We start from the raw sequence: 26,782 nt of genomic DNA, 5'->3' as shown, positions 1-26,782 counted from the left end.
TCAAGGATTCAACAACCAGAAACATTTTCATTAATGTCAAGGCAATGTACCTCTAGATCCCAAGAAGAAAGATTAATTTGCTTTGAGCCCTGAGAAAATATTTATCTGCTGATATGGATTCCCCATGGTCAACTAAGGGTCCAAATTTTGTAGATAATAAGAGTCTAGTGGCTATTTTCTGACTGAGGCTTCCTACATATTCCGTATACCGGGAAGAACCTCAGGCTTAACTCTCGGCTTCCTATACTATGCCTGTTTGTTTACAGCATCTGAGTTAACCACAGAAGGGAAACAAGAGTTTATTATTTCTACCAATAGACTGAGACCAGCCCTGTCCAATCAGAGCTGCACAAATTGTAGACCTTTTATGCACAAAACAGATTTAATGAGAACCTGGGAAGGAACGTTTATTCTAAATGACAACCTCCCCTTTATCTCAGTGGAACTCAATTTGGGTTGCCACCTAAATCTGTATCTCCTCAGCTGCAGCTTATTTTTGCTGAAATCAATGAATTTTATTCTTTATAACAGTCTAAAATTAATTTTGGCTTACACACCTTAACCAAAGAAAATTACACAATACACATAGTGGCTAAAAGAAAGTAAAAAGCAAACAAACAAACAAGAATTTGGGGAACAGTGCTCACTATAGCAACACACATACTAAAATTGGAATGATACAAAGAAGATTAGCATGGCCCCTGCACAAGGATGGCATGCAAATTTGTGAAGCATTCCATACTTTTATGGATTTAATTGATATATTCAGAACATTTCACCTCAAAAAAGCAGAATGCACATTCTTCTCAAATGCACACGGATCATTCTCAAAGATAGACCACATGGTAGAATACAAAATAGGCTTTATCAAATTCAAGAAAATTGAAATCATATCAAACATTTTCTTAGATCGCAATGGCTTGAAACTAGAAATCAACCACACACACACACACACACACACACAAAACCCTCAAAAACATTCAAATTCATGGAGGCTAAACAACATATTATTAAACAATGAATAGATTAACAATGAAATCAAGGAAGAAACCAAAAACTACCTGTCACCAAATGAAAACAAACTCACGACAACCCAAAAACCTATAGGATACAGCAAAAACAGCCCTGAGAGTGAAATTCATAGTACTACTGGCTTATCTGAAGAAGATATAAGAATCTCAAACAAACAATCTAACCCTACATCTAAAAGAACTAGGAAAACAACAACAAACAAAGCCCCAAGTGAGTAGAAGGAAGGAAATAATTGAGATCAGAGCAAAAATAAAGGAAATATAGATGAAAAAAGTAATTAAAGGATCAATGAATCCAGGAGTTGGTTCTTTGAACAGATAAACTGAATTAGAAAATTTTTAACAAGACTCATCACAAAAAAAAGTGGGGACCCAAATAAGTAAAGTCATAAATAAAAGAGGAGAAATAACTGATACACAGAAATACAAAAGAAATTAATATGAACAATTCTATACCAAGACAATGGACAGCCTGAGAGAAATAGATTCATTTCTAGAAACAAACAATCTTCAAAAACTGAATCAGGAAGAAGCAGAAAACCTGAAAAAGCTGATAATGACTAATGAAATTGAAGCAGTATTAAAAAAAACTCCCAGCACACAAAAGCCCTACATCAGGCAGCTTCACAGGCAAATTTTACCAATCATTCAAAAAAGAACTAACACTTATCAGTCTCAAATCATCCCCCAAAATTCAAAAAGACAAAAGATGTCCACACTCTTTTTATGAGGCCAGTATTATCCTAATTACAAAACTAGGTAAAGACACAACAAAGAAAGAAAATTACAGACCAATATCTCTGATGAACATAGATGCTAAAATCCTCAACAAAATATTAGCAAACCAGATCCAGCAACACATTAAAAAGATCATACACCATGATCAAGTGGGATTTATTCTAGAGATGCGAGGATGGTACAATATTCACAAATCAATAAATGTGATATATCACATACACAAAGTGAGACAAAAATCACATGATCATATCAATAGATGCAGAAAGAGCACTTGATAAAATTCAGCACCCATTTATGATAAAAACACACCAAAATGGGCATAGAGGGAGCATACCTCAACACAATAAAGGTCTTAAATGAAAAACCTACTGCCAATATCATACTCAGTAGTCAAAACCTAAAAGCATTTCTGTTAAGACCAGGAACGAGACAAGGATGTTCACTTTAACCACTCTTATTCAACATAGTACCAGAAGTCCTAGCCACAGTGATCAGACAAGAAGAAATAAAAGGAACCAAATTGGAAAAGAGGAAGTAAAATTGTCATTATTCTCAGACAACATGATATTGTACATAGAAAACCCTTTAGGCACCCCCCCCCCCGCAAAAAAAAAACTACTTGACCTAATCAATGCATTTGGCACAGTAGCAGAATATAAAGTAAATATTCAGAAATCAAAGACATTTTTATATACCATTAATGAACTATCAGAAAGAGAAATTAAGAAAACAATCCCATTAACTATTGCAAAAAATAGTAAAGTATCCAGGAATAAATTTAACCAAGAGAGTAAAAGACTTGTACTAAGAAAACTATAGGACACTGAAGAAAAACATTTTGGAAGATATAAGTAAGTGGAAGCATTTATCATGTTCATGGATTAGAAGAATCAAGATCATTAAAATGTACATACTACCAAATCAACTTATAGAATCTATGCAGTTTCTGTTAAGATACCAATGGTATATTTCACAGATCTAAAATAAATATTCCAAAAATTTATGTGAAACCACAAAAGACCCTAAATAACCTCAGCAATCTTGAGAAAGAAAAACAAAATTGAGGTATCATACTACCTGATATCAAACATACTACAAGTCTATAGTAATCAAACAGCATGGTACTTACATAAAAACAGATGTATAGATCAATGGAACAGAATAGAGAGCTCAAAAATAAACCCATACTGTTATGGTCAATTAATATTCAACAAAGGAGATAAGAACATAGAAGAGGATAAAATAGTCTACTCAATAAATGTTGGAAAAACTGGGCAGATATGTCTAAAAAAATGAAAGAAGACCACCCTCTTACACCATACACAAGAATAAACTCAAAATGGATTAAAGACTGAAATGTAAGATTCAAAGCCATAAAAATCCTAGTAAAAATATAGACAGTAATATCTCAAACATTTCTCATAGCAATATTTTTTCTGATATGTCTCCTCAGGCAAGTGAAACAAAAGAAAAACAAATGGGACTACATCACACTAAAATGTTTTTGCACAACAAAAGAAACAGTAAAAAAATGAAAACACAACCAACTGAATGGATAAACATATTCATCAATGACACATATGATTCAGGATTAATATCCAAAATTAATAAAGAACTTACAAAACTCAAAACCAAAACAACAAACAACCCAATTAAAAAATGGGTGAAAGACCTGAATAGACCCTTAAAAGAGGACATACAGATGGTCAATAGACATATGAAGGATACTCAACATCACTAATCATGAGAGAAATACAAATTAAAACCACAATGAGATATCACTTCACACCTGTTAGAATGTCTGTCATCAATAAATCAACAAACAACAAGTGTTGGCGAGGATGTGGATAAAACAGAACAAACTGATGGTGACCAGAGGGGAAGGGGGAGAGGGAAAATGGGGGAAAAGGGAAAAGGGGAAGTGTCTAGTCAAGGAACATGTATAAAGGACTCATGGTAAAGGACAACAGGGTGGGGACTGAGTGAAGGAGAGTGGGGAGGGCAGTAACAGGGAGGAAATGGGGAAATATTGGAACAATTGTGATTGAAAAACAGTTTTATTAAAAAAGCAAACTTTTATACACTGTTGGTAGGAATGCAGATTGCTGCAGCCACTGTGGAAAGCAGTGTGGCGTTACCTTCAGAGATTAAAAATGGAACTGCCTGTGACCCAGCGATTCCACTTCTGGTAATACATCAGAAGAAACCGGAAGACAAGAAACCCAATTAAAAAATGGGCAAAGGACTTGAACAGACACTTCTCCGAGGAGGACATACAGAGGATCCATAGACACATGAAACGATGTTCAATATCGCTAGCTATCAGAGAGATGCAAATTAAAAACACAATGAGATACCACTTTACACCAGTCAGAATAGCCATCATAAACAAAGCAACAAACACCAAGTGTTGGAGAGGTTGTGGTGAAAAGGGGACACTAGTGCACTGTTGGTGGAACTGCAGACTGGTACAACCACTATGGAAAACAGTATGGAATTTTCTCAGAAAACTAAAACTGGATCTGCCTTTTGACCCAGCAATTCCACTGCTAGGATTATATCCTAAGAACCCTGAAACACTAATCCAAAAGAACCTATGCACCCCCATGTTCATAGCAGCACAATTTACAATAGCCAAGTGGTGGAAGCAACCTAGATGCCCATCAGTAAATGAATGGATCAAAAAACTATGGTTCATTCACACAATGGAATTCTATGCAGCAGAAAGAAAGAAGGAGCTCCTACCCTTTTGCAACAGCTTGGATGGAGCTGGAAAACATTATGCTAAGCGAAACAAGCCAGGCAGTGAAAGACAAATACCCTATGATCTCACCTTTAACAGGAACCTAAACAACATAACAAAGAAACAAGCAAAATATAACCAAAGACACTAAAATAGGGGACAGACTGACAGTGACCAGAGGGGAGAGAAGAGGGAATTTCAGGGGGGAATGGGTAGGGCTTACAGGAACAAATATAAAGGACACATGGATGAAAACTAGGGGTGGGTGGAAATGGGAGGGAGGAGGAGAGGGATGGGTGGGTGGGTTGGAATAGGAGTAAAAGATAAAAAATTGTACTGCAACTGTTACAGAACAACAAGGGGTGGGGGCCAAGGGCAATATACTATTACCCGAAAGAAAAACCCCAGGTCCGTTATGCCCGCCGCCTATAGGAAAGATGCCTCTCAATGCCAGAGATTTGTGAAAAGGAAAGGAAATGTTTATTTAATGCTATACTAACTTAAAGTAGTGACCTAATGTCTTCATCAAAATCCCAAAGTCCCTTAAAACACCCACAAACATACACAGCCCTTCCTTCCCCCTTTGCCCAGTCCAGAGTACCGTATCTCAGGAAAGGAAATAGAAGTCCTTGGCTCAGGCAGCCCCCGGTTCTTCCCAGTAATCCGTCTTGGCTGGGAGACCTCCCTGGGTTCCCGGAACCCTCAGCTGTGTCACCGGGATCTCTACTAAAGCCAGGTGGTGGTTCCCCCTTCTAAAGCTTTGGGGGTCCCCACTATGGCAAAGGCACGAGATTCTCTCTCCACTGCTCCAGCCATGTGGTCCTCTCTCTCCCCCAGGACCACAGGAGTCCCCACTCAGTCAAAACCGCATGCTTCTCTCCCTCAATGGCTGCCGTGTCTGGATTTAAATCCCCACACCAATCTTCCTCTGCAGCCCCATTTCCGATTACTTCCACACTCGGCCACACTTGCCCTCAATCCTCCATTCTTTCCAGCTTTTTTGGCTGCCATGGTGGGTCTGGGCAGGTGTGACCCATGTCACAGAGCCAATCATCTCTAAGCTCCCACGCAGGCGCTGCAACTTGGGGGACCTGCCTCCCAGTTACATCTTGGTGGGGAAGTTACTTCCATTCCCCTGGCTCAGAGCAGGGCCACAGCTATTTAACATATCTATGTAACCAGTTAAAGGTTATAGATGTGTTAAATGACCACACCAGAGGTTAGCTTCAAAGCTGTTGCTATGCCAAACAGCTCTCAAGGGCCCTGCTCCATTTGTTGCTTTCCCCAACCCACACCTGGGCGGGGTGGGGGGGGGCGGTGGTGAGGACATCCTAATATTTCCTGGACACCTTGAGTTCTGGACCCCATTCCAAATCTCTATTTGGGGTCCCCCTTTTGGCTGCACCCTGTTACACAACAATTAAAATAAAATTTAAAAAAAGAAGAAGAAACCTGACATATTAATTTGAAAGAGTATATGTACCCCCATGTCCATTGCAGTGTTATTTCCAATAGCCAAGATTTCGAAGCATCCCAAGTGCCCATCAGTATATGAGTGGCTAAAAAAGCTGGAGTACATTTACACAATGGAATACTACTAGATCATACAAAAGAAGGAAATCTTACCCTTTGCAACAGTATGGATGGACCTGGAGAACATTATGCTAAGTGAAATAAGCCAGTCAGAGAAAGACAAGTGCTATATAATTTCACTCATACAGCAAGTGAACAAAATAAACTAACAAAATAAAAACAGACTCATAGAGAACAGACTGACTTCTGTCAGAGGAGAGGGTGGTTGTGGGCCTGGGTGAAAAAGTTAAAGTGATTAAGAAAAAAAAATCTCACAGACACAAACAGTATGGTGATTACCAGATGGAAAAGGTGGAGGAGAGGGTGGTAAATGGTGATGGAAGGGAACTTGGGCTGGTGAACACACAATATATAGATGATGTAGTATATAACTGTATATCTGAAACCTATACAACTAACCAAAGTCACCCCAATAAACTCAATAAAAAAGAAAAAGAGAAAGACAGTGCTTGTCTGGCAGTGCTCAGCTTATTTCAAGAAAGCTTAAGTTCCTTTGTTCTTTTAATATGAGCACAGTCAGTATTAGACTGACTATATGTTACTCCCCAGGGGACATTCAGCAGAACCTGTACTTTAAAGCAGTAAATGCCTGGATAAAAATTATATGGGAATGCTGTAAAATAATTTCATAGAGTAAAATAATTTCCTGTTCCACTCTAAAGTTATACATAGCTACATGTTTATTTTATGTTATGTGATTTTGCTTTTCAGAGTATATCTTTCATCCAATGATATGAACCATAATTACTCTTCCTGCCATAAAGTTAAAAAAAATTGATAATATTAATTAGTTTTCCAATAATACTCCTCAGGCATTTATAGATTCTTTTCCATTTATTATTTCCTGACCATTTATTCTCTCACGATCTGAGTCAGATTACCCCAGGGCGGTCCCAGGTATGTAAGAAATAACAGGAAAAGAAGTTGGAGAAGAAGCAGTCATGACATCTTCTAGCACAACTTCTCTCAGCCTTGCTATCACAGTGGCGGTCACCCACTGTCAGAGTGTGTACGGGCTGTGGAAACAAGCTGTGCTCTGATGGTGAGAGACGGAGATAGGAATTAGGGCTAAATAATGTATAAAGCACTAGCTATGTTTCTGGTGATTTATATTTGCTAGTTCAATTATGACAGCAGCCAGCATCATTTGTATTAATATCCAGTTTTTTTAAGATAAAAGAACTGAAGTTCAGGGCTCCAGAAAATGTCTTCATAATCACATAACTAGGAAGTTGCAAAGCTGGAATTCAAATACATCGCACAAAAGTTCCTATGTCTTTTATTACATAATGCTGCCTCCCATGAAGATAGCACACTAGCTACTCCTCATTCTGTTACCACCTAAAAAGGAAGTCACTACCAAAATCTGACTCACCACATTTCCCTTGGAAAGCTGACTTGTAAATCCACCAAGAAAAACCTGTCTTCTATGGCTAATTCAGGGATCTCTTGAAATGGGCTGTTATCTGCGGGAATCATAAGAAATCAAATTTAACTGTCAGAGCCAGAATTCAGGCCTGGGTTTGTCTGACTGAAGACCTGTCTGCTGTTTTTGCCCTTCATGTTTCTTCAATTAATGCAAAAAAAGAAAAAAGAAATATCAATGTAATCAATATTACATAGAAATGGATTACTTTTAACTACATGTGTTTATCAGAGTTGTGTGAGTGACTTGATGCAGCTGTCATTCTTGGGCGACATTTGCATGGAAGAAGTCTCAGGCCTAAAACCTGGGAAAATCTAGCCATCAGATTATTTTAATAGATTAGCACCAACTCCCTAGCTGTAAGCATAAGAAAGTGAAAGTAAGCAAACTTTTATATTCTAAAACAAAGAACTACGATATCAGAAACCTTCGTCTCCCCACAGTGACACGCGCAAGCTTTCCTCATTGCCACCTACTCTCTCCCCACCTGAGTTGGTTGTTTTGCACTCATTGCATAGTTTAGTTATTTAAGCCTTCTATGAACCCAGTGTCTTCTATTTGGAATGATTTCCTTGATTTACAGCTCTGATCTCTCTTTAGCATATCTTCCTAGAAAGCCACACCTACAATTTCTTTGAAGTTCTCCTTTAATCCAAAAATACCAGTCACAGACTCTCAGATATGGTGTCAGAAAATACTCTCCAGCCCCAATATCCTTTCTTCCTCTCCTTCCTTCCTTACTTATATTATAGCGAATATAAGTAAGGTTAGGGTTTCCTTTTGCAGGGGGGTCTCCAGATACTACCAACTGTTCTCTTAATTACAAGTTACAAAAATTCTGTTCCAGCAAGAGCTTTCAAAGTCAACTACTAATCTCAGCTCCTCTCAAATAAACCTGTGATTTTAGTTCTAAAACCACATTTCCAGGAGTCCTGACCTCAGTATTCTAAAGTGAGTCAGAGCCCATAGGAGCACAGGAGGCTACCCAGAAGGGGAAGAAGGTTCAGAGATCAGGCTTTTACCTGGTTAGTTAAACTTGGCCAAGGCCTCCACAACAATTCAAAGACCATACAATCGTCACAAACAGTCAGAAACAATACACAATAATCAGGCATGGTATATTTCTAAAAGTACTACTAGTAACTAAGTTTGACTTGGTTTCAAAGTGATCTAGGTTGACATTTTCACTCTAATTTATAATGCTGAGCAAGGTATCGTAATCTTTTCCCCATTCCCTCAGTTTTCTCATTTGTAAAATGGGAACAGTAATAGTACCTAGCAAACAGAGCTATAATGAGGACTAAATAAGATGATACTTTGAAAGTGCTTACCACAAAACCAACCACATACTTTTCAAAGAATTAGTTATCATTGTTCATTTTCATATAATAACTTCTACATATTCTCCTTGGCATGTTATTGTTTCTAGCAAGTATCTATGACCTAGGTAGATGAAACTCTGACTAACAATCTTGAGTATATCAGACCATAGAGTACCCATCTTATATGGTGTTTGCCTGTCCTTGTTGGTTCTGCTTTTAATCATAGAACTCTAGTCCATGTAAATTTTTGCCATAATTTCCTAAAGAAAAACTGATTGATCCAAACAAGTAAAAATATTATTTTCTGGGCCTAGTTCCCTGAAACTTCTGGGTAGTTGTCTTCTTGACACAGAATTGATTTTTCCCCTTATTATCTTCTAGAAACTTCTGCCTTTAATGTCACTAATACTTATACCTATCTAACCATTATACTTACACCTATCTAACTTCTCTGTACACTACAGTATTCCTTTCTGTACATGGACACTAGAAGAAGAAATTAAGAGAAAGATAAATGTATAGAATAGCAGGCAGTTTTCTATAAATTTCTTTGATGCTCATCTAACAGAAATACTAAGAATATTGAGAAAATAGATCCTCCTCCCTGCTACCATCACTGTTGATTACAAATAAAATGTTCTGAAGCACTCTGCAATCTTATACAGAAAGCTTTGGGAGTCTTTGGAATACCTTCTCAGTGAGAGCTTAGGCTGTCATTTTTGTTTGAGTTTGTATTTTAATATAATCTAAATTATCTTCCAAGAACATTAGGTGGTTTATAATAGAAAACTATAAATTAAGGCCAAAAAAAAAAGAGTTGAAATATACAGAATAAGATAATTCTAAACTGTAATTTATTTTGTTCTGAAGTTCTTGGAATCCAAGGCAAAAAAAAATGATTTCTATAATTTTAATTATTTTTAAAATTAAAAAGGAAATAGAACTTAAACAAATAATCAACAAGCACTTTCCAAACCCATGGAAAAATGTCGATCCTCAAATCCAAGAAGTTAACAGAACACCTAATGATCTCAATCCAAAAAAAAGCATTCACCAAGGCACATTATGATGAAACTGAAGAATTAATGCAAAGAAGATTTTTTAAGGCAGACAGGGAAAGAAAACAGTAACCAGCAAAAGAAATACCATTAGATTATCATCAGATTTTTCAGCAGAAGCCTATGTGATAAGAGAGAGTGGAATTAAATATTCAAATTATTAAAGAAAGAAATCACCAAAAACTTAATCAAATTTGTACAGAAACACAAAAGACCCTTAATTGCCAAAGCAATCTTGAGGAGAAAACATAAACCAAAGGTATCACACTCCTTGACTTTAAATTACAAAGCTACAATAATTAAATCAGGATGGTATGGCAGAAAAAGAGACACACAGACCAATGCAACAGAATTGAGGGCCCAGAAGTAAACTCATATGTATATTGACAACTAATTTTTGACAGAAAAAAAAGCCAAAAACACACAATGGAGAAAAAGAAGCCTCTTCAATAATAGTGCTGGAGAATTGGAAAACCACATGCAAAGAATCTAAGGGTCAAAAAAAGACTAAAATCTCAATTTGGAGTTGATAAATCAGAAAAAGTAATTAATGGACCAACAACTATGTATTGAATACCTTCTGGACTGATGGGCCTCTAGTTATTGCCTTGCATGTAGAAGCATTCACTAGGATATAAAAATGTGATATGAAAAACTGCCACTTCTTTCTCAAAAGATACAACTTGTCCAGACCAGCTGCTTCTCAGAAAAGTCAAAATTCATTTCCAAATGGAAGAAAAAGTGCATTTTCCATTGTTTATGTCTTAAAAACAACTAATAGAAGTATCACCTCTGGATTCTTTAAAAGGGATAAAAATATATGCTCTGAAAAACAATATTTTCAAAAAGTCTGAGGTGACCAAAAGCAGTATATAATAACAAAAAACACCAACCATAACAAATGCATTAAAATGTTTATGATAGCAGAGTTCACTTAGTTCAAACAAGTTCAGCAGACACTGAACACAAAGGAAGGAATGGGAAAGAAAAAGTTTTGAAATTCTAGGAAAAAAATAGTTGAGTCATTTGTATAATTCAAGATTCCAATTATTACAGGTTATATTGGCTGTCCATATTTTTTAAATAGCAGTAGCATAAACAAAATTACTTTTCAATTATAATAGAAGTTGGCTCTACTTACTCCTGGTGGAAATGTCCGAATAATATTTCCAGCTATATTTAGGACTCTTAGGTTTATAAGATCACAAAATCTCTGTGTAAGAAAACAAAAGAGAGAGATTCTTAAAAATCTATAAGGTATATAGAATAATAAATATTTCTTCTACATTCAAACTTGATGGTGTTGACTATCTTTCCTAATTATCTGATCAATTCTTCAGTATATCCTCACCAAGGAGATCACTACATCTTGGATTGCCAGATTCTAGAGTTTTCCATTTCCTCTGACCATACAAAGGCAACATATCATGGTGGCTAAGAGTTGGGCTATTTGAAGGTTCAAATCTTACCTCTGACACTTACTATGTAACTTTGGTTAAATATCTGTCTCTTTGTACTTCAATTTCTCCATGTGCAACATGGAATTGCTAATGTCAGCTCCTACTTTGATGATTGTTGAATGAGTTAAATAAGTTACTAAGTGCTTACTAAAGGGCCCAATACAGAGTGAGCAGTTGGTAGGCATTACTATCATTAAAATAGAAAGAATCTTTGAGAAACAGACAAAATCTTAGAAAGTTGCCTCTATTGACAATTCCACCATGATTTATTTCTTAGCTCCCTTTTGCTTAGCACTGCACTCACAGAACCCTTTCCTTATAAAGAAAAATCTGTTAGGGTTTCTATCTATCTACAAGGCCAATGTGGCTGGATGTACATATACATTCACATACATGTGCAGACATACACATAATTTATAATGTACCAGAAAATGATTCATGATTTTGTCATTACCAGAACAAATGAGTATTTTCTGTAATGCTTTATTATTTATAATGCAGACAAAAAATGATAAACTGAATCATATTAAATGCACCAGGACATAAATGATCATACGCATTCTTTACATAATAATTCAGGGTAGGGCTTATTAGCATTCAAATTTTTTAAAATCTAAACTTTTTGGGACTTATAAATTATAGAAAAAGTCCTTTTAAGTTAGAAAAGAATGTATTTGAGTACCTTCTCTGACCTTTGCAAATTCTGTGCAAGTCACATAAACTCTGTTCCTTATTCTAAAATGGGCATAATAAAAAGAGCTACATCATAAAGTTGTAATAAACACTAAAAAACAAGATGATGACCATATTTCTACTGTTAAAACTTTTCCCTCAAATAAAGGACTTACACTTTTAATAGATTTATTCCTTCATTTAAAGATATTTTTTACTTGTTTATAGAAATTAGGATTTTTAAAGAATGTAAGAATAAAATTTTTGAAATATAATTATTTATAGCCTACATCTTGGTATATTTTCACATATCACATTATAGTATGCACAAAATTTTTAAAGGGTATATTCCCTTGTAAGAAAAATGAAATATCAGGAGTTGATCTGCTTTTATATCTCTGTTTACTGAATGACAGGCATTCCCTCCTACCAGATTAGTTCTAATTTGCATAAGGAATGAAGGTAAACTCATTGACAGGTTCTTAGCAGGAAACACTACTCTCAAACTAGGAAATTTGAGGAGAGTTTAGTAAAATCACTACTTATAAAAGCTTGACAGTGTTTAGGAAAACCTAAACCACAAAACATAGTTCCCTAATCCCACAAAGTTCCCAAAAGCTAGCAACAGTGGAAAGGTTTTTTTTTTGAACTGTAGGTCTGAAGAGCCAGTGATAATGGTCCATATGAGGATCACCTGACATTAACCATGGTTTTCCAAAAAGGTGTGCAGGAAACTCAGAGCACCCTATCAGGTGGGGTACCGGGGGAATGCCATCTGATACTCACTCTTCTTCCATCCTTTTATATCCTGCTAGTGCCTCTCATTGGCCATGTCCAAGAACAAGCCAGAGAACACAGGAGCTCAGTAATGCCGATATAGGTGAGTCTCCCAGATGCAAAGTAGGTTGAAAAAGGATGAAGAGTGGATATAAAGAAAAATGAGAGACATGTAGCACATATTCCAAAACCAATATGCACTTATATTTATGCAGTATATAGGGTTGCCAGATAACATATAGGAAGTTCACTTAAATTTAAATTTCACACAAAGAATATTTTTAAATATAAGTTATGTCCCATGTTAATATTTGGAACATACTTATACTGGAAAATTATTCATTACTTAACTGATTCAAATTGAAGTGAGTAGCCTGTATTTGTATTTACTAAACCTGGCATCCCTAGCTAAGTGAAATAAACCAAATTACAACCCTCCTTTGTCACAGGAACTTGGGAACTGACTACATCTAATCAGAGGGAAGGCAGATGATGGTCTGTACTCAGATACCCAAATCTATTCTATAACCCTTCCCTATTGTGTTGTGATGAGAGTTCTTCCCCAACAAAATAAAATTTTGTTCTCTATTTTGCTTACCTCTGGCAAAACTTCAATGTTGTTCCTGACCAAAAAAAGCTTCTGGAGCATGTGCATGAACTTAATTTCTTCAGGTATGCAAGTGAGCCGATTGTAGTTAAGTTGAAGTTCAGAAATTTTCTCAAGAAAACAAAGTTCTCTAGGAATACTGGTGATCCGGTTATGATTTATACTTAAATATGTAAGATTTTTTAATCTAAAAAAATAAAGCATAGGAATGAAACTCACAAAAATAAGAAAAACTACTATACAGACCTGGTTTGTGTAGCTCATCCGAATCTTATTTCAGTCAAGTGTTCACAACCATAGTGAATCATTGGAACATAAAAAAGTCTTTGTTGTAATCAAACTTTTGAAGATACTTTATATTCATATGGTTTAAGTTAAAAGTAGTTTATGTAATCAAAACCTAGATTTTCAAGAAATATAATCCTATTTTTATTATTTGTGAGTATCCATTCACTATATTGAAGAGGAAGCCAGGGAACACAGTAGGATACACACACACACACATATGCATGTATATATACTTATATGTATATAATATACATCTATATTCACAAAGTAGGATATATATATTGAACAAAGTAGGATATATATATATATATATACACTTACACTTACACATATATATTCACACATGCACAAATTTACATATGCATATAAACATACATGGGTATAGATATAAGTATAGTTACAGATTATATATCTTGTACCAAATATTTGTGAGAATCACTTAGTCCCTGTGGAAGATGCAGATGGATCAGACACAAATTCTGCCTTTCTTTATACACCATGGACTGAAGGAAATTACATAAAGTCATAAAACGAAGATAGAAAATGCCACTGGACTGGGAGAAAACATTAAGAAAATCTGAGTCTATAATTACAGACAAGATACCTTTCGGAAAATTGACATTTGAATTTGGGGATACAAAAAGAATAAAAAATAACCAATAATAATAAAAGCTAACATCCTTTGAGCATTTACTATGTCCCAGGCTCAACCCTGAATGTCGTTGAAGGGTTATCATGTTTAACCATCAAAACAGCTTTGTGAAATAGGCACCTCTGTAGTCCTCATTGTGCAGATGAAGATACCAAGGTATAGGAAGTTGAAGAAACTCTCCTAAGATTAGAAAATGGAATCACTCATGGGAAGCTAACCATACAGCTTACATCTAAGGCACAGCTAGAATACAGACAATCCAGAATTATCTGTAAAATGGCATAGACCTATACATTTTCTAATTCTACTTTTTCCAGTGAAGGGTTTTTTTTTAGATTTTTATTTATTTTATTTTTTTAGAGAGGGAAGGGAGGGAGATAGAGAGAGAGAGAAACATTAATGTATGGTTGCTGGGGGTCATGGCCTGCAACCCAGGCATGTACCCTGACTGGGAATCGAACCTGCGACACTTTGGTTCGCAGCCCGTGCTCAATCCACTGAGCTATGAGAGCCAGGGCCCAGTGAAGGTTTTTATTCACTTTCCTAACATGGCACCATAGATTTATACCGTTCCTTTAATATTTTATTTTGTACTCCAAACAGAGCATAATAAATTATGAAATTATAACATAGTGCAAAGATTCGGAAGTTCACCTACTCAAAATTCTTCCTTTAGAGTTGAGAAAGCTATGGTATAAGACAGTTAAATTACTCGCTCCAAGTCATAAGGCTGGTGGCCAGTTATACAAATATATGAACCCGAACCTAGTTCACTAGGTCTTCCAAGGTGTTCTTTTTTTATTTTGTCAATACATCAATCAATTGAATAAGTGAAAAGGCAAGCAGATAACTATTGGCATTTTCATTGCTATAAATATTCCTCATCTTAAAAAAATTAAATTGCTTCAAAATTTTTTTAGTGGCTCTGATTTCAAACATTACTTTCTCTGTAAAAATCTATCTGGGAAACAATATATTTGTTAGAGATATGGATAAGTGAATTAGAATAGACTTTATTTTTTTTTACATACATGAGTGGTGGCAAGAAAATAGAATAAGCTTTAGATGCTACGGAAAACCCTTTGTTGAAGGCTGTTCAGAGCTTTGTGTCCTCTTTTAAATCTGATGCTCTTAACTCTGTAATATGTCTGTGTCTGTTCAATAGGCAATAGAGTCTCCAAAGTAAACCAGAGTAAGATTCTCTCTCCATCTGCAGGAAGAAAAGCCCAAGCAGGTGACTTGCCTGCAGAAGGACAAGGCTGGCCGTGAGCTGACTCCAGAAAGGTGCTGGAAAGGCAGCCTATCTGTGCAGATGTGCAGGAAGGAGAAACAGCATTTTTTTTTTTTTTGCTGTTGCTGTTAATGATAATAAAATGGGGGATTTTAAAAAATGAAAATGACATCTTGATTTTAAATTCTTTGCTTTTATAATATCTTTCCTACCAAGCTGAAAATGACTACAATACTCATCTGAAATAAAATTTAATATCACCAATTCTGTGGTGGAGCAAGCTCCAAGAACCACCGACTTGGGAGATCAATAACACAACCAACGCTAGAACTTACGTTTCCAACCCTCACTTTTATACTCAGACGACCACGCCATGCTGTGTAAGGAAACGTCTGCTTAAAATTATCAGCTTGCCTCAGTCCTTTAGGTGCCTCTTTGCTAAATTCAAATCCCACAAGGGCTTGAGTCTGAGCATAGGTTCTCAGATGGCTCCGGTGGGCTGGAGGATTTGGGGACGGGGGGCTCACTAAGTCTCACTATGAACAAAATTACCTGCTGATTTCTTCAGGAATCGATGTGAGCTGATTGTGATTCAGATTAAGCAGGATCAAATTTCGTAAGCCGTCTGTTGGAAAATAATTTTAGTCACTTTAGCTGTACGTTTGAAAATAATTTTTAGCTGCTTCCCTGTTAACTTTGTTTTCTTTCTGATTTTTGGCCTTAGCCAAGGCTCTCTGGGTTGCCGGTAACAGATAACCTCTAAAACTATCTTACACAAAAGAGCTGAATTTATCACAAAGTTACAGCTCTGCATCATGGTGCCTTGGGACAAAAGGTACAGCCAAGCTACCACAAACTGGAACCAGAAAGGCACTGCAAAGGGCACCAGAACACAGACTTGTAAAAAGCAACAACTCTGAACGGCAGTACCATAAACATGTACTGAGCATATGAATAAAGTCCAAAGGTTCTTTACTGGTGACATTCATCCCAACTAAACCCACAGTGGGAAACCAAATGCCCCATGCCCACCAGCGTCTGTGAAATCCGCGCTCAGTTCTGACAGGCCCAGCATGTCTGTGTGCCCAGACAAACCAATGCAGGCACACATGGCACTGTCTCCCTGCACGTGTGCACACCTGTCCATTCTCAGGGCTCACTTCTCTTGCCCGTGGTTCTGTGTCCTGTGCCCTGCCACACACAGCACCTCTGTGAGACTGTCCACAATGGCAGTCTCTAAAGAGCTGAGCAGGATGGACTCCCTGATGATGAGGATGAACTGCACATTGAGTGTGTTCAAGTGTCTGCAGCTCCAGAGCCAGGTTCTCCTTGGAGTGAGATGAATAGACTTGCACTGGGACATGGAACAGGTACTTTAGATTTTCACAAGAGATTCAAAGGAGCTGGGGAATTCTTAATTGTATTTCATAGAGAACATGTCCTCATCAGTCACCAGCTTCTGCATGGAGCTCAAGACTAAGCCAATGTCCTGGGGGACTGTGCACTTGATCTTTTCCCCCTGCTCTTCGTACCACTAGTGCTAGCTGTTGCATACAGCCATCATCTAGCACAGCTCTCCTGTGCAGAGTTCTGAGATGGTGCTGTACCACAGGATGACAGGGCAGACAAACGTTGTAGCTCATTGCAATCTCAAACTCCCAGGGCAGCACCACTAGCTGCTTGAACTTGAAGTCGGTGATTTCGGACTTGGTGTACTCCTGCTCCAGACATACCTTCTTCTCTGCATCAGGCTTCTTCCCATTGGGCTTCTCCCTGTTGGGCTTCTCTTTAGACTCCGCCATGAGCCAGGACATGGGCTGCACAGGCCTACTGCCCCCACTGCTGTACACACCAGGCCCTGTGACCACAGCAGTGGTGCTGGCCAGAAGCCATATGAATACAAATATATTTTACTATATAAACAAATAATATATACATGATGGTATGTAATTATAGGCTGATATATATGTATTGCTTTTGTGTATGATCACTCTTGGTAGACACAAAAATGGTCATGCTTAGGTCTCCAGGGCTTCAGATACTTCTGAACCACTATATCAGGTTGTGATGTCCAAAGAGACCCAGGCCATGCTCTAGGCCATTCTCCAGGCTAATTGTGTTCCCCACCCTGAGCTCCTCCAATCCTGTAGATTGTGTACTCTCTGAGAATCTCTGCAGCACAGAGAATGCAAGACATAGTTTCATCTCTCATTATAGCTCCTCTCTGCTTCATATCCATGTTTTCTCTACCCCTCCAATTCCTTCTCTCTTGAACAGATTTTCGCTAATTATCCATGTGTTCATAGCCCTCCTACAACTCCTGCTTTTAAATGTTTGCAGACGGGATAAACAGTTCCCAAACTGAAATGTCTGCAGGAATCAAGAAGACGACTCAGAACACAGTAGTGGGCTTCATGGAAGTGTACCTGGCCCAAGCATGCTGAGCTGGAGAGCACATGTCTTGTCTAACAGGGAGCAGCCACTCAGCCAGCTCCTAGCAAGTGCTGTCATATGGCAATGTGATTCCAGTGGTGCCTAACCTTTCTTTAAAAAAAAAAGAAAACAGACAAAAAAAACCCACGAATCCAGATTTTTATATGAATTCTCTTAATCTGTAAATCTTGGCACAAAAGTCAAACTTTTAAAAAAGCAGACAAAACAGTGCTGGTTGGGTGGCTCAATAGGTTGGAACATCATCCCATATACCAAAATGTTAAGGGTTTGATCCCCAGTCAAGGCACATACCTAGCTTGCAGGTTTGATACCCAGCTGGTATGTGTATGGAAGGTGATCAATGTTTCTCACTCTAATTGATCTATCTCTCTCTCAAAATCAATAAACTTATCCTCATGTAAGGATTTAAAAGAAAGTAGACAAAACAGAACTAACCTATTTGTGAACCAGATTCAGCCCATGGGCCACCAGTTTATAACCACTGTCTTAGTTCATGGAATTAGCTCAAACTAATTAAACTGTTTTAGATTTTATCGTAACTCCCAACAAAGAGTATATGATTGAATCAGCTCAGGACACATATCTAACCCTGGTCCAGTCTGCTCTTGTCAGGGGCCAGGGGACACATACACAGGGCTATGTAATATATGCTGGGCAGTGCTCAACTCCCTGACACCAAACTGTTTCTGCAGCTGAGTAATGACCTGTGTCGTGACCTGACACAGAACATAGTTTATGTCGATCACACGAGATTTTTCAATTTCAACAGCCCCAAATTAAGATGTACAGAAACTAAAGACATTCAGGGCACTCTACACAGATGACACATATTTTATAAACCTTACATTTAAGGGCAACAGGAGAAAAAGACTTTATGGAAATCTAAATTAGAACTAATTAGGTTGCTTCATATCATTTATATATATCAGGTTTTACTGAAATGTGTTCTCTCAGTATAGTTCATAAAATAATATTGTCTACTTGTTTCCATGCCCTGAATTTTTTCCTAGGTAAACTCTTTTCTTCCTAAGTAAATTATAGTTGGATGCTGAATCTATGGCTTTGTGTCTATAATGTGCATAAACATTGATAAATGTTGGTCACATTTTTTGAGTAAAAATATTTCTCCAAGATCTATTGTACTTTGAAAAGTACTTTGAAAAGATGGTACCAGAGTCTCTTGGTGCTATTTGCCAAATATACGCCTAATGTAGTGCCCCATGCAATAATACCCTTAATAAAGGCTGCTTGATTATTATAATTACATATAGTACCCAAGTCTCAAAAGTTCACAGAACCTTATAAACTCTATAATGTATCTTTAGTTTTACTACTGGGGACAAAAACATAGTGATGAAGTGCCTTACATGAGTTAATGGAGCTATAAAATTCACCTGAATTTCTTCATCATATGTTCTGTCCTTAAACCCACTCCACCTATATTAAATAGGTCGAGTTTCATATTGAATGGCAAAAAAATATAGGTCTAAAGGAAATACACAGAAAGAATGCCACTAATTGGATGTCCTATCTTTTCTTTAAAATTCTCCACAAATTAATTTAAACCTAAATCTTGAGCAAAGATTGTGACTTAGTATCTGAGACAGAATAAAAAGGGTGAAGAAAAAAGGAGAGCTGTGGAAAGATTTTCTTGATTTGATTTTCAACTAGTTTTCATTCTAGCACAAAGAAAGAGCCCACAGATTCAAGAGTCTAAGTGTACACTGATTCTGAAAAGGGGAAATTCCACTAATACTAAAGCTTACTTATTTTCTTAGGTCTACATGTAAAGAAATGTATAATATAATAGTTGAAAAAAGTCCCCAAAATTCCTTCGAATAGTGTGTAAATATCTCCAAAAAAAGAAAATCATGTACAATTCCTTTCTCACTTTAGTTCCAAATTGTTAAACATAATGAGGGGACTAAGTTTGATGCTATAATATTGCTTTTCTTTGACTAACTTACCACATGCTGCAGGTGCAAATCTATTAATTCTATTTCCAAACAAATGGAGCCTCTCCAGGGAGGTAAGGTATTTCATCTCTTCTGGAACTTCTTCTAAAAGGTTGTTTCCCAGATTAAGTGTTGTCAACTGCAAACATATAGAGATTTAATGGACTCATACATTATCTACCTTCAAAGGATAAAAAAAGGAAATAATTAGGCCCCTTTGCTGCAATCCATGTGACCTCACACTTCAACATGATCATACAAATTTTTCACATGTGCCTAAAATGATCTTTATAAATAAAGTTCATTTGAGCTCATCATGTTCAAACAACTTATGTTAATTAAAGCACAATTTAATTTTCAATTAAAGTACTTCACTAAAGTTGTATTACAAACTATTCCAAGAATATTCAAAAACACAATTAATGATTCATTTATAACTCACTTGAGCAATTCAAGAATGTCCTAACATTGTGACCCATAGACTCAAAACCATTAAAACATCAGCAAAGTCATTGATCTCCTGAAATCACATATATAGCCAAAAAGATGAACTCCACCTGTCATACTACTCCCAAAGGAGCTTTTTCATTTAGACGACTAAGACTTCTCTATTACATGGACAGAGGGAGAGGAAAGGGGAGGGCTTTAACATCACTCTGTGCGATCACAAAATTCTCCAAAAACTACTGACAAGGTGTGGTAGTGGGGCAAGAAGATCTGCCCCTATGTACCTGTCCTACCAATGACGCACTGGGTAGATGTAGGAGGTGCTGCACATAAGAGGGTTAGAAAGATCCTCCTTGATCCTCTGATAAATCGATGATACAGGATTGTTCTCTAAAATATGATATTTTTTCTTGGATTTGAAATCAAAATGTACCTTCTGGTCAAGGTCTTTTTTTTACTCCTAAACATAATATACCATTCAGATTTCATTACCAACTCCATACTCCAGGATTTTAACATTAAAATGTAAAAGGAAACATGGAAGTTTTCACAAATAAATAAGTTTATATAACACAAGAACAATTATTAAGAGAAAAATTTAGGCAATTACATTTTATGTAAATACCAAGTGGTATTTGGTGTGGATGTATGTTAATGATTTAAATTAATATAAAGTAGACATAGATTTATCTACAATGAAATTCCTTGCCCTTAGAATTCATGGGGAAGGCTCTACTTCCATACACTCTTTCCTCTGAGATTTACCATTGTCCCGGAAACAAAGGACCATATACCTTGGAGGCCTCATTCTTTTGTAAAGGTGAAGTTAAAATATATCTTGTTTTACTGTACCTCACAGGTGGTGTGCTTTTTACAAGTTGAAGGCAAGACCTTCCACTAGCAAAGAGATTACAATTTGCTTTATTGAAATTTTTATTATGTAGTCTGAAATCAAATGTGTAATATCTTCAAGACATGTTTGTATTCATGCAGCTATTCTTATGACAACCCTTAACCCACAGTCTGTGACTGTACTTGTTTCCTATTGCCACTGTAACAAATTACCAAAAATGTCATGGCTTAAAACAACACAAATTTATTATCTTCAGTTCAGGAAATCGGAGATCAGAAATGGGTCTCCATGACCTAAAACCAAGGTGCCAGTAGGGCCATGTCTCCTGAGGGGACAGTCGAATCCTTTGCCTTGTCCAGCTCACAGAGGCTTCCCCGCTGCTGTGGTTCCAGCTTGCCCTTTCCTCTTCAGAGCCAGCAATGACTGGGAGACTCTTTCTCAAATCACAGCACCCTGGTGTTCTCGTCCACATTTAAGACCCTCATAATAACAGTTGGCTCACCCAGATAATCCAGAACCATCTCTCCATCTCAAGCTCAGCTAACTATTAACTTCAGTTGCATCTGCATGCTCGATTCCCCTGTGACATGTAACCTAACATATTCACAGATTAAGGGGATTAGGATGTGGGCATTTTTGGAGGGCCATTATTTGCCTACCACAGTGAAAACTTTTCCAAAAAGGAGGTATATTTCATTATTTTGCCTAAATTTAGTAAAAAAAAGAATTGTAGTGCTTTGCTAGTGCTCAACAAAATTGCTGTGCTGCTGGTGAGGAACACAAAAACGTCCGGAGACATTTTACCTGCTCTGAGATTTTACCCAACTTGCAAAATAACAGTTAACTTGCCACCATTTCATAGATGATGGCAGAAAGCATGAGACCCCTAGAACAGAGACAAAGGACAATTTATTATCCACAGCAACAGCAGTGCCCAGATTGTTGCTATTTTTGTACCAGCAATGCAGGGATGTGCAGTGGGTTGTATTACACAAAAGAAAACATGAGTTAAGGAAACCGAGTCTTCTATAATGAGCATTAACCATCCGCAGCTGCCCTTTGTCCCATGGGGAGACACCATCTCTAACTCCCAAGGCTCTTTGCTACATAAATATCCTGGAAGAGTGAGTCCAGAACAAAGGCAGTCAGTACTTCTGCTTACAAAATGTGCAAAAGCAGGAGAGATACATGAATTGTTGTTACAGGGTGCAGCCAAGAGGGGGGACCCCAAATGGGCATTTAAAATGGGGTCCAGAACTCCAGGTGTCCAGGGGATTTTTGGATGTCCTCACTCCCACTCCCCAGGTGTGGGTTGGGGGAAGGGACAAATGGAGCAGGGCCATTGAGAGCTGTTTTGCATAGCAACAGCCTTGCAGCTAACCTCTGGTGTGGTCATTTAACACATCTATAGCCTTTGGCTGGTCGCTTTGATATGTTAAATAGCTGTGGCCATGCTCTGAGCCAGGGGAATGGAAGTAACTTCCCCACCAAGATGTGACTGGGGGCAGGTCCCCTGAGCTACAGCGCCTGCGAGGGAGCTTGGGGAAGATTGACTCCAGGACTTGGGGCCACACCTGCCCAGACTCATGATGGCAGCCCAGTAAAGCTGGAAGGATATGAGTTCTGGCATGTGAAGCCGAGTGTGGGAGGAGTCGGAAATGGAGCTGCAGAGGAAGATTGGCGTGGGGATTTAAACCCAGACACGGCAGCCATTGAGGGAGAACCATGCGCAACCCTGAGAGGGAGAACCATGCAGCTGTGGAAGTGCAGAGAGGATCACGGCTACTGGAGGGAGAACCACGCAGCCTTGACAGAGTGAAGACTCCCATGGCCCTGGGAGAGAGGACCACGTGCCTTTGCCAAAGTGGGGACCCCCGCAGCTTTAGAAGGGGAACCACCGCCTGGTTTTAGCAGAGATCCCGGCGACTCAGCTGAGGGTGCCAGGAACCCAGGGAGGTCTCCCAGTTGAGATGGAGTACTAACTGGGAATAACCAGAGGACTGCCTGAGCCATGGACTTCTATTTCCTTTCCTGAGATACGGTACTCTGGACTGGGCAAAGAGGGAAGGAAGGAAGGACTGTGTCTTGTTTGTGGGTGTTTTAAGGGACTTTAGGATTTTTTTGATAAAGACATTAGGTCACTACTTTAAGTTTGTATAGCATTAAATAAACATTTCCTTTCCTTTTCATGAATCTCTGGCATTGAGAGACGTCTTTTCTCTGGCGGCAGACATGACGGACCTGGGGGATTTTTTTCAATAATAGTATATTGTCCCAGGCCCCCCCTTTTTGTTCTGTAACATTGTCTCCAACAAAAAGATGGCCATATGTAATTTTAAGTTGTTGCCAGTTTTTATTTTGTCAGTTTTGTTAATGGCAATATGTATTTTTTAAAATAGACAACAGGAAATATCACTTGTAATTTCCCACACCATCCATGTTTTCCAAGTATTTTTGAGGGCACAGACTGTATAATGCTCATTTTGTAGACTATGCCCTCAGTTCTCATGTATGAGTTTCACTTTTGTCATTGTGTTTTACAGAACCTAAGGACATGGCTCAGATACAAGATAATACAGTAATTTGATATCACAGTATGTCAAAGAAAATTGTAAGATATAAACAAGGTTGACTATAAAATTCAGTTTTATTTAATTTTGAAGACTTACAAATATATCCACAAATAAATGATGAAAAAATGCAGTCTAAACTGCTCATATAACCACCCACCCCTAATGAAGCAGGTGGCTCAATATTCATTTAAAAATATGCATTGTATGACTACTATGAGCCACTAGTTAGTTCTAAGTGTTGAATATAAAGAGGTGAATAAGACATGTAAGATATATTTACCTGGAAAGCACTTACACAGTAACAGTGAGAGAGCAAAAACACAATGAATGAATGAATGAATGAATGAATGGTTAAACAAATTAATAAGAAAAAAAACTAGACCACTAAATTACACCATACAAAAAAATAAACTCAAAATGGATTAAAGACATAAATGTACTCCATAAAAACATTAAAATTTTAAAAGAAAATATAGGCAGTAAAATCTTAGACATTTCTCATAGCAATATTTTTGCCAATACATCTCCTTAGGCTAGGAAAACAAAGGAAAATAAATGAGACCACATCAAATTAAAAAGCTTTTGCACAGCAAAAGAAACCATCAACAAAGTGAAAAGACAACCCACTGAATGGGAGAACATATTTTCCAATTATACATCTGATAAGAGGTTGACTCCCAAAATATATGAAGAACTTAAACAATTTAACATCCCAAAAGACAAACAACCCAATTAAAAAATGGGCAAAGGATCCAGATAGACACGTCTCCAAAGAGGACTTACAGATGGCCAATAGACATATGAAAAGCTGCTCAATGTCACTAATTATCAGAGAGATGCAAATTAAAACCACAATGAGAGATCACCTCACACCTGTCAGAACAACTATCATCAATAAATCAACAAACACGTGCTGGCAAGGATGTGGAGAAAAGGGAACCCTAGTGCACTGTTAGTGGGAATGCAGAGTGGTGCAGCGACTTTGGAAATTAGTCACTGTGTCAATCTCTTTAAAAATTAAAAATGGAACTGTCTTATGACCCAGCAATCCTGCTTCTGGGAGTGTATCTTAAGAAACCCAAAACACTGATTTGAAAGAATATATTCACCCCTATATCTATTGCAGCATTATTTATAGTAATTATTTACAGTAGCCAAGATCTGGAAATGGCCCAATGTCCATCAGTTGATGAGTGCATAAAAAGCTGTGGTGCATTTATACAAATACTACTCAGTTGTAAAAAATAAGGATATCTTACCTTTTTTGACAGCATGGATGGGCCTGGAGATTATTTTGCTAAGTGAAATAAGCCAGTCAGAGAAATACAATTACCAATCTCACTTATATATGGAATCTAATGAACAAAATAAACTGACAAACAAAATGGAAACAGAGGCGTGGACACATGGAACAGACTGCCAGCTGTCAGAGGGGAGGAGCATTAGGAGGCTGGATGAAAGAAGGTGAAGGGATTAAAAATACTCATGGGCCCACACACATATATGCATATATAGGTCTGTCACAAATCATGCCCCCTTTTATTATAAAATCTTTTATTACAAAATCATAAGCATGTAATTCTGTAACATAACAATACCACACTCAAGAACACCATATGACATTTTAGATGAAATGTTCAAATTGCTATCCATCTCATATGAGCCATTCATGTACCCTATCAATCACACTGAAGCTAGCCTTAGAAAAGGCTACCATGTGGAATTCTGAGCCCTACAACCAAGAATATGACATGTGAAAGATGAAGCAGTTTTGACTGATAATCTCTTTCTAAAATTTAAAGGATTTCAAAGTTAAAACTAAGACGAAGTACATGAAACTGGGATTATTCTTGATTGAATAGGATAACTAAAAAAAAGTCATTGATGACCTTGAGATTTATAAAAGTATCTTAAAGACCACGTGGTTATACTCTGTCACCATGGCAAATATGTCAGAGTTTCATCCTGAATTACATAAGTTATACAGAAAGGTCCAGAGACACCATGGCAAGGAGTGAAAAATTTCCCTTTGAAAAGTACCTCAAGACCCAATCTAAAAGTTTCACTAGTTCAATAATATTTTTACATAAGGGGATCCCCAAAGAACTGGGATTTATTTATAAAACTTGTGTGTTTATTCTTACATGTCTAAACTTCAGTCACCTTTCAAAGTACTCTCCATTTGATGCAATACACCCGTCGAGACTTTTTTTCCCCTGCTCACAACAGTTTTTGAATTGGTCAATTTTGATGCCTTTTAGTGCCTTTGCCGTTGCTGTTGTTGTTGTTTCACCTCTTCCACATCAGCAAAATGTTCCCATTTGAGGACATTTTTTAGCCAAGGAAACAAAAAAAGTCAGTTGGGGCAAGATCAGGTGAATAGGAGGGTGGGACTTGGGGCTTACGCCATTTTTGGTCAAAAACTACTGACCACTGAACACGGTGTGGGCAGGTGCACTTTTAAATCACTCATCATGACGCAGGTAAACGGGTTCAAAGAGTCTTTTAAAAAACCTTACTGAGGCTGAATGCAGCCTCTGACAACAATGCCAGCTGGTAGACTGATACAGATGGGTTCCTAGAACACTCACCTAGCGGGGGAAGCCTGTACTACAAGGGGTCCGCCCTCCAGAAGATGATTCCGATTTTGGGGGGTTTCCTCCTCATATGTCTACTAGGTGTCTGGTACTGTTCTGAGTACTACAGTAAAAAAGACACACAAAATTCCCTTTCTTGTAGTATTTATACATTGGGAAATCAGACAGACAACAAATAAGAACACAAACAATTTCTGTTAGTGCCAAGTGCTACATATACAGGAAAGAAAATAGGATCAAGGAACAGAAAGTAACTTGGGCTGGGCTGAGTCTTTAGGGAAGACCTCTCTGAAGTGAGATGTCGG

General features: G+C 37.5%; 1 protein-coding gene, 1 non-coding gene and 1 pseudogene across 2 annotated transcripts in view; 1 reads left to right on the top strand and 2 right to left on the bottom strand.

The window, feature by feature from the left end:
* The window catches only part of LRRC69 (leucine rich repeat containing 69), a 54,263-nt gene that overhangs the window by 21,627 nt on the left and 5,854 nt on the right, over positions 1 to 26,782 (bottom strand). The window contains exons 2-5 of the mRNA XM_045861373.1: positions 20,020 to 20,146; positions 16,151 to 16,223; positions 13,419 to 13,614; positions 11,053 to 11,124 (exon numbers count right to left, since the gene is read on the bottom strand). Of these exons, the coding sequence (XP_045717329.1) occupies positions 11,053 to 11,124; positions 13,419 to 13,614; positions 16,151 to 16,223; positions 20,020 to 20,146 (468 nt within the window). The remainder of the gene's footprint in view (positions 1 to 11,052; positions 11,125 to 13,418; positions 13,615 to 16,150; positions 16,224 to 20,019; positions 20,147 to 26,782) is intronic.
* LOC123833411 lies at positions 640 to 746 on the top strand. Its single transcript, XR_006788245.1, has one exon. It is a non-coding gene; the product is annotated as a U6 spliceosomal RNA (small nuclear RNA).
* On the bottom strand, positions 16,755 to 17,400 carry LOC123833214 (annotated as a pseudogene).

The sequence above is a fragment of the Phyllostomus hastatus genome, unplaced genomic scaffold, assembly GCF_019186645.2.
Source record: "Phyllostomus hastatus isolate PE091 unplaced genomic scaffold, TTU_PhHast_1.1 phas_scaffold_21, whole genome shotgun sequence".
In the NCBI taxonomy this organism is placed as follows: Eukaryota; Metazoa; Chordata; class Mammalia; order Chiroptera; family Phyllostomidae; genus Phyllostomus; species Phyllostomus hastatus.
Note: the sequence above shows the minus strand (reverse complement) of the source record. Positions and strands in the feature narration are given on the sequence as shown.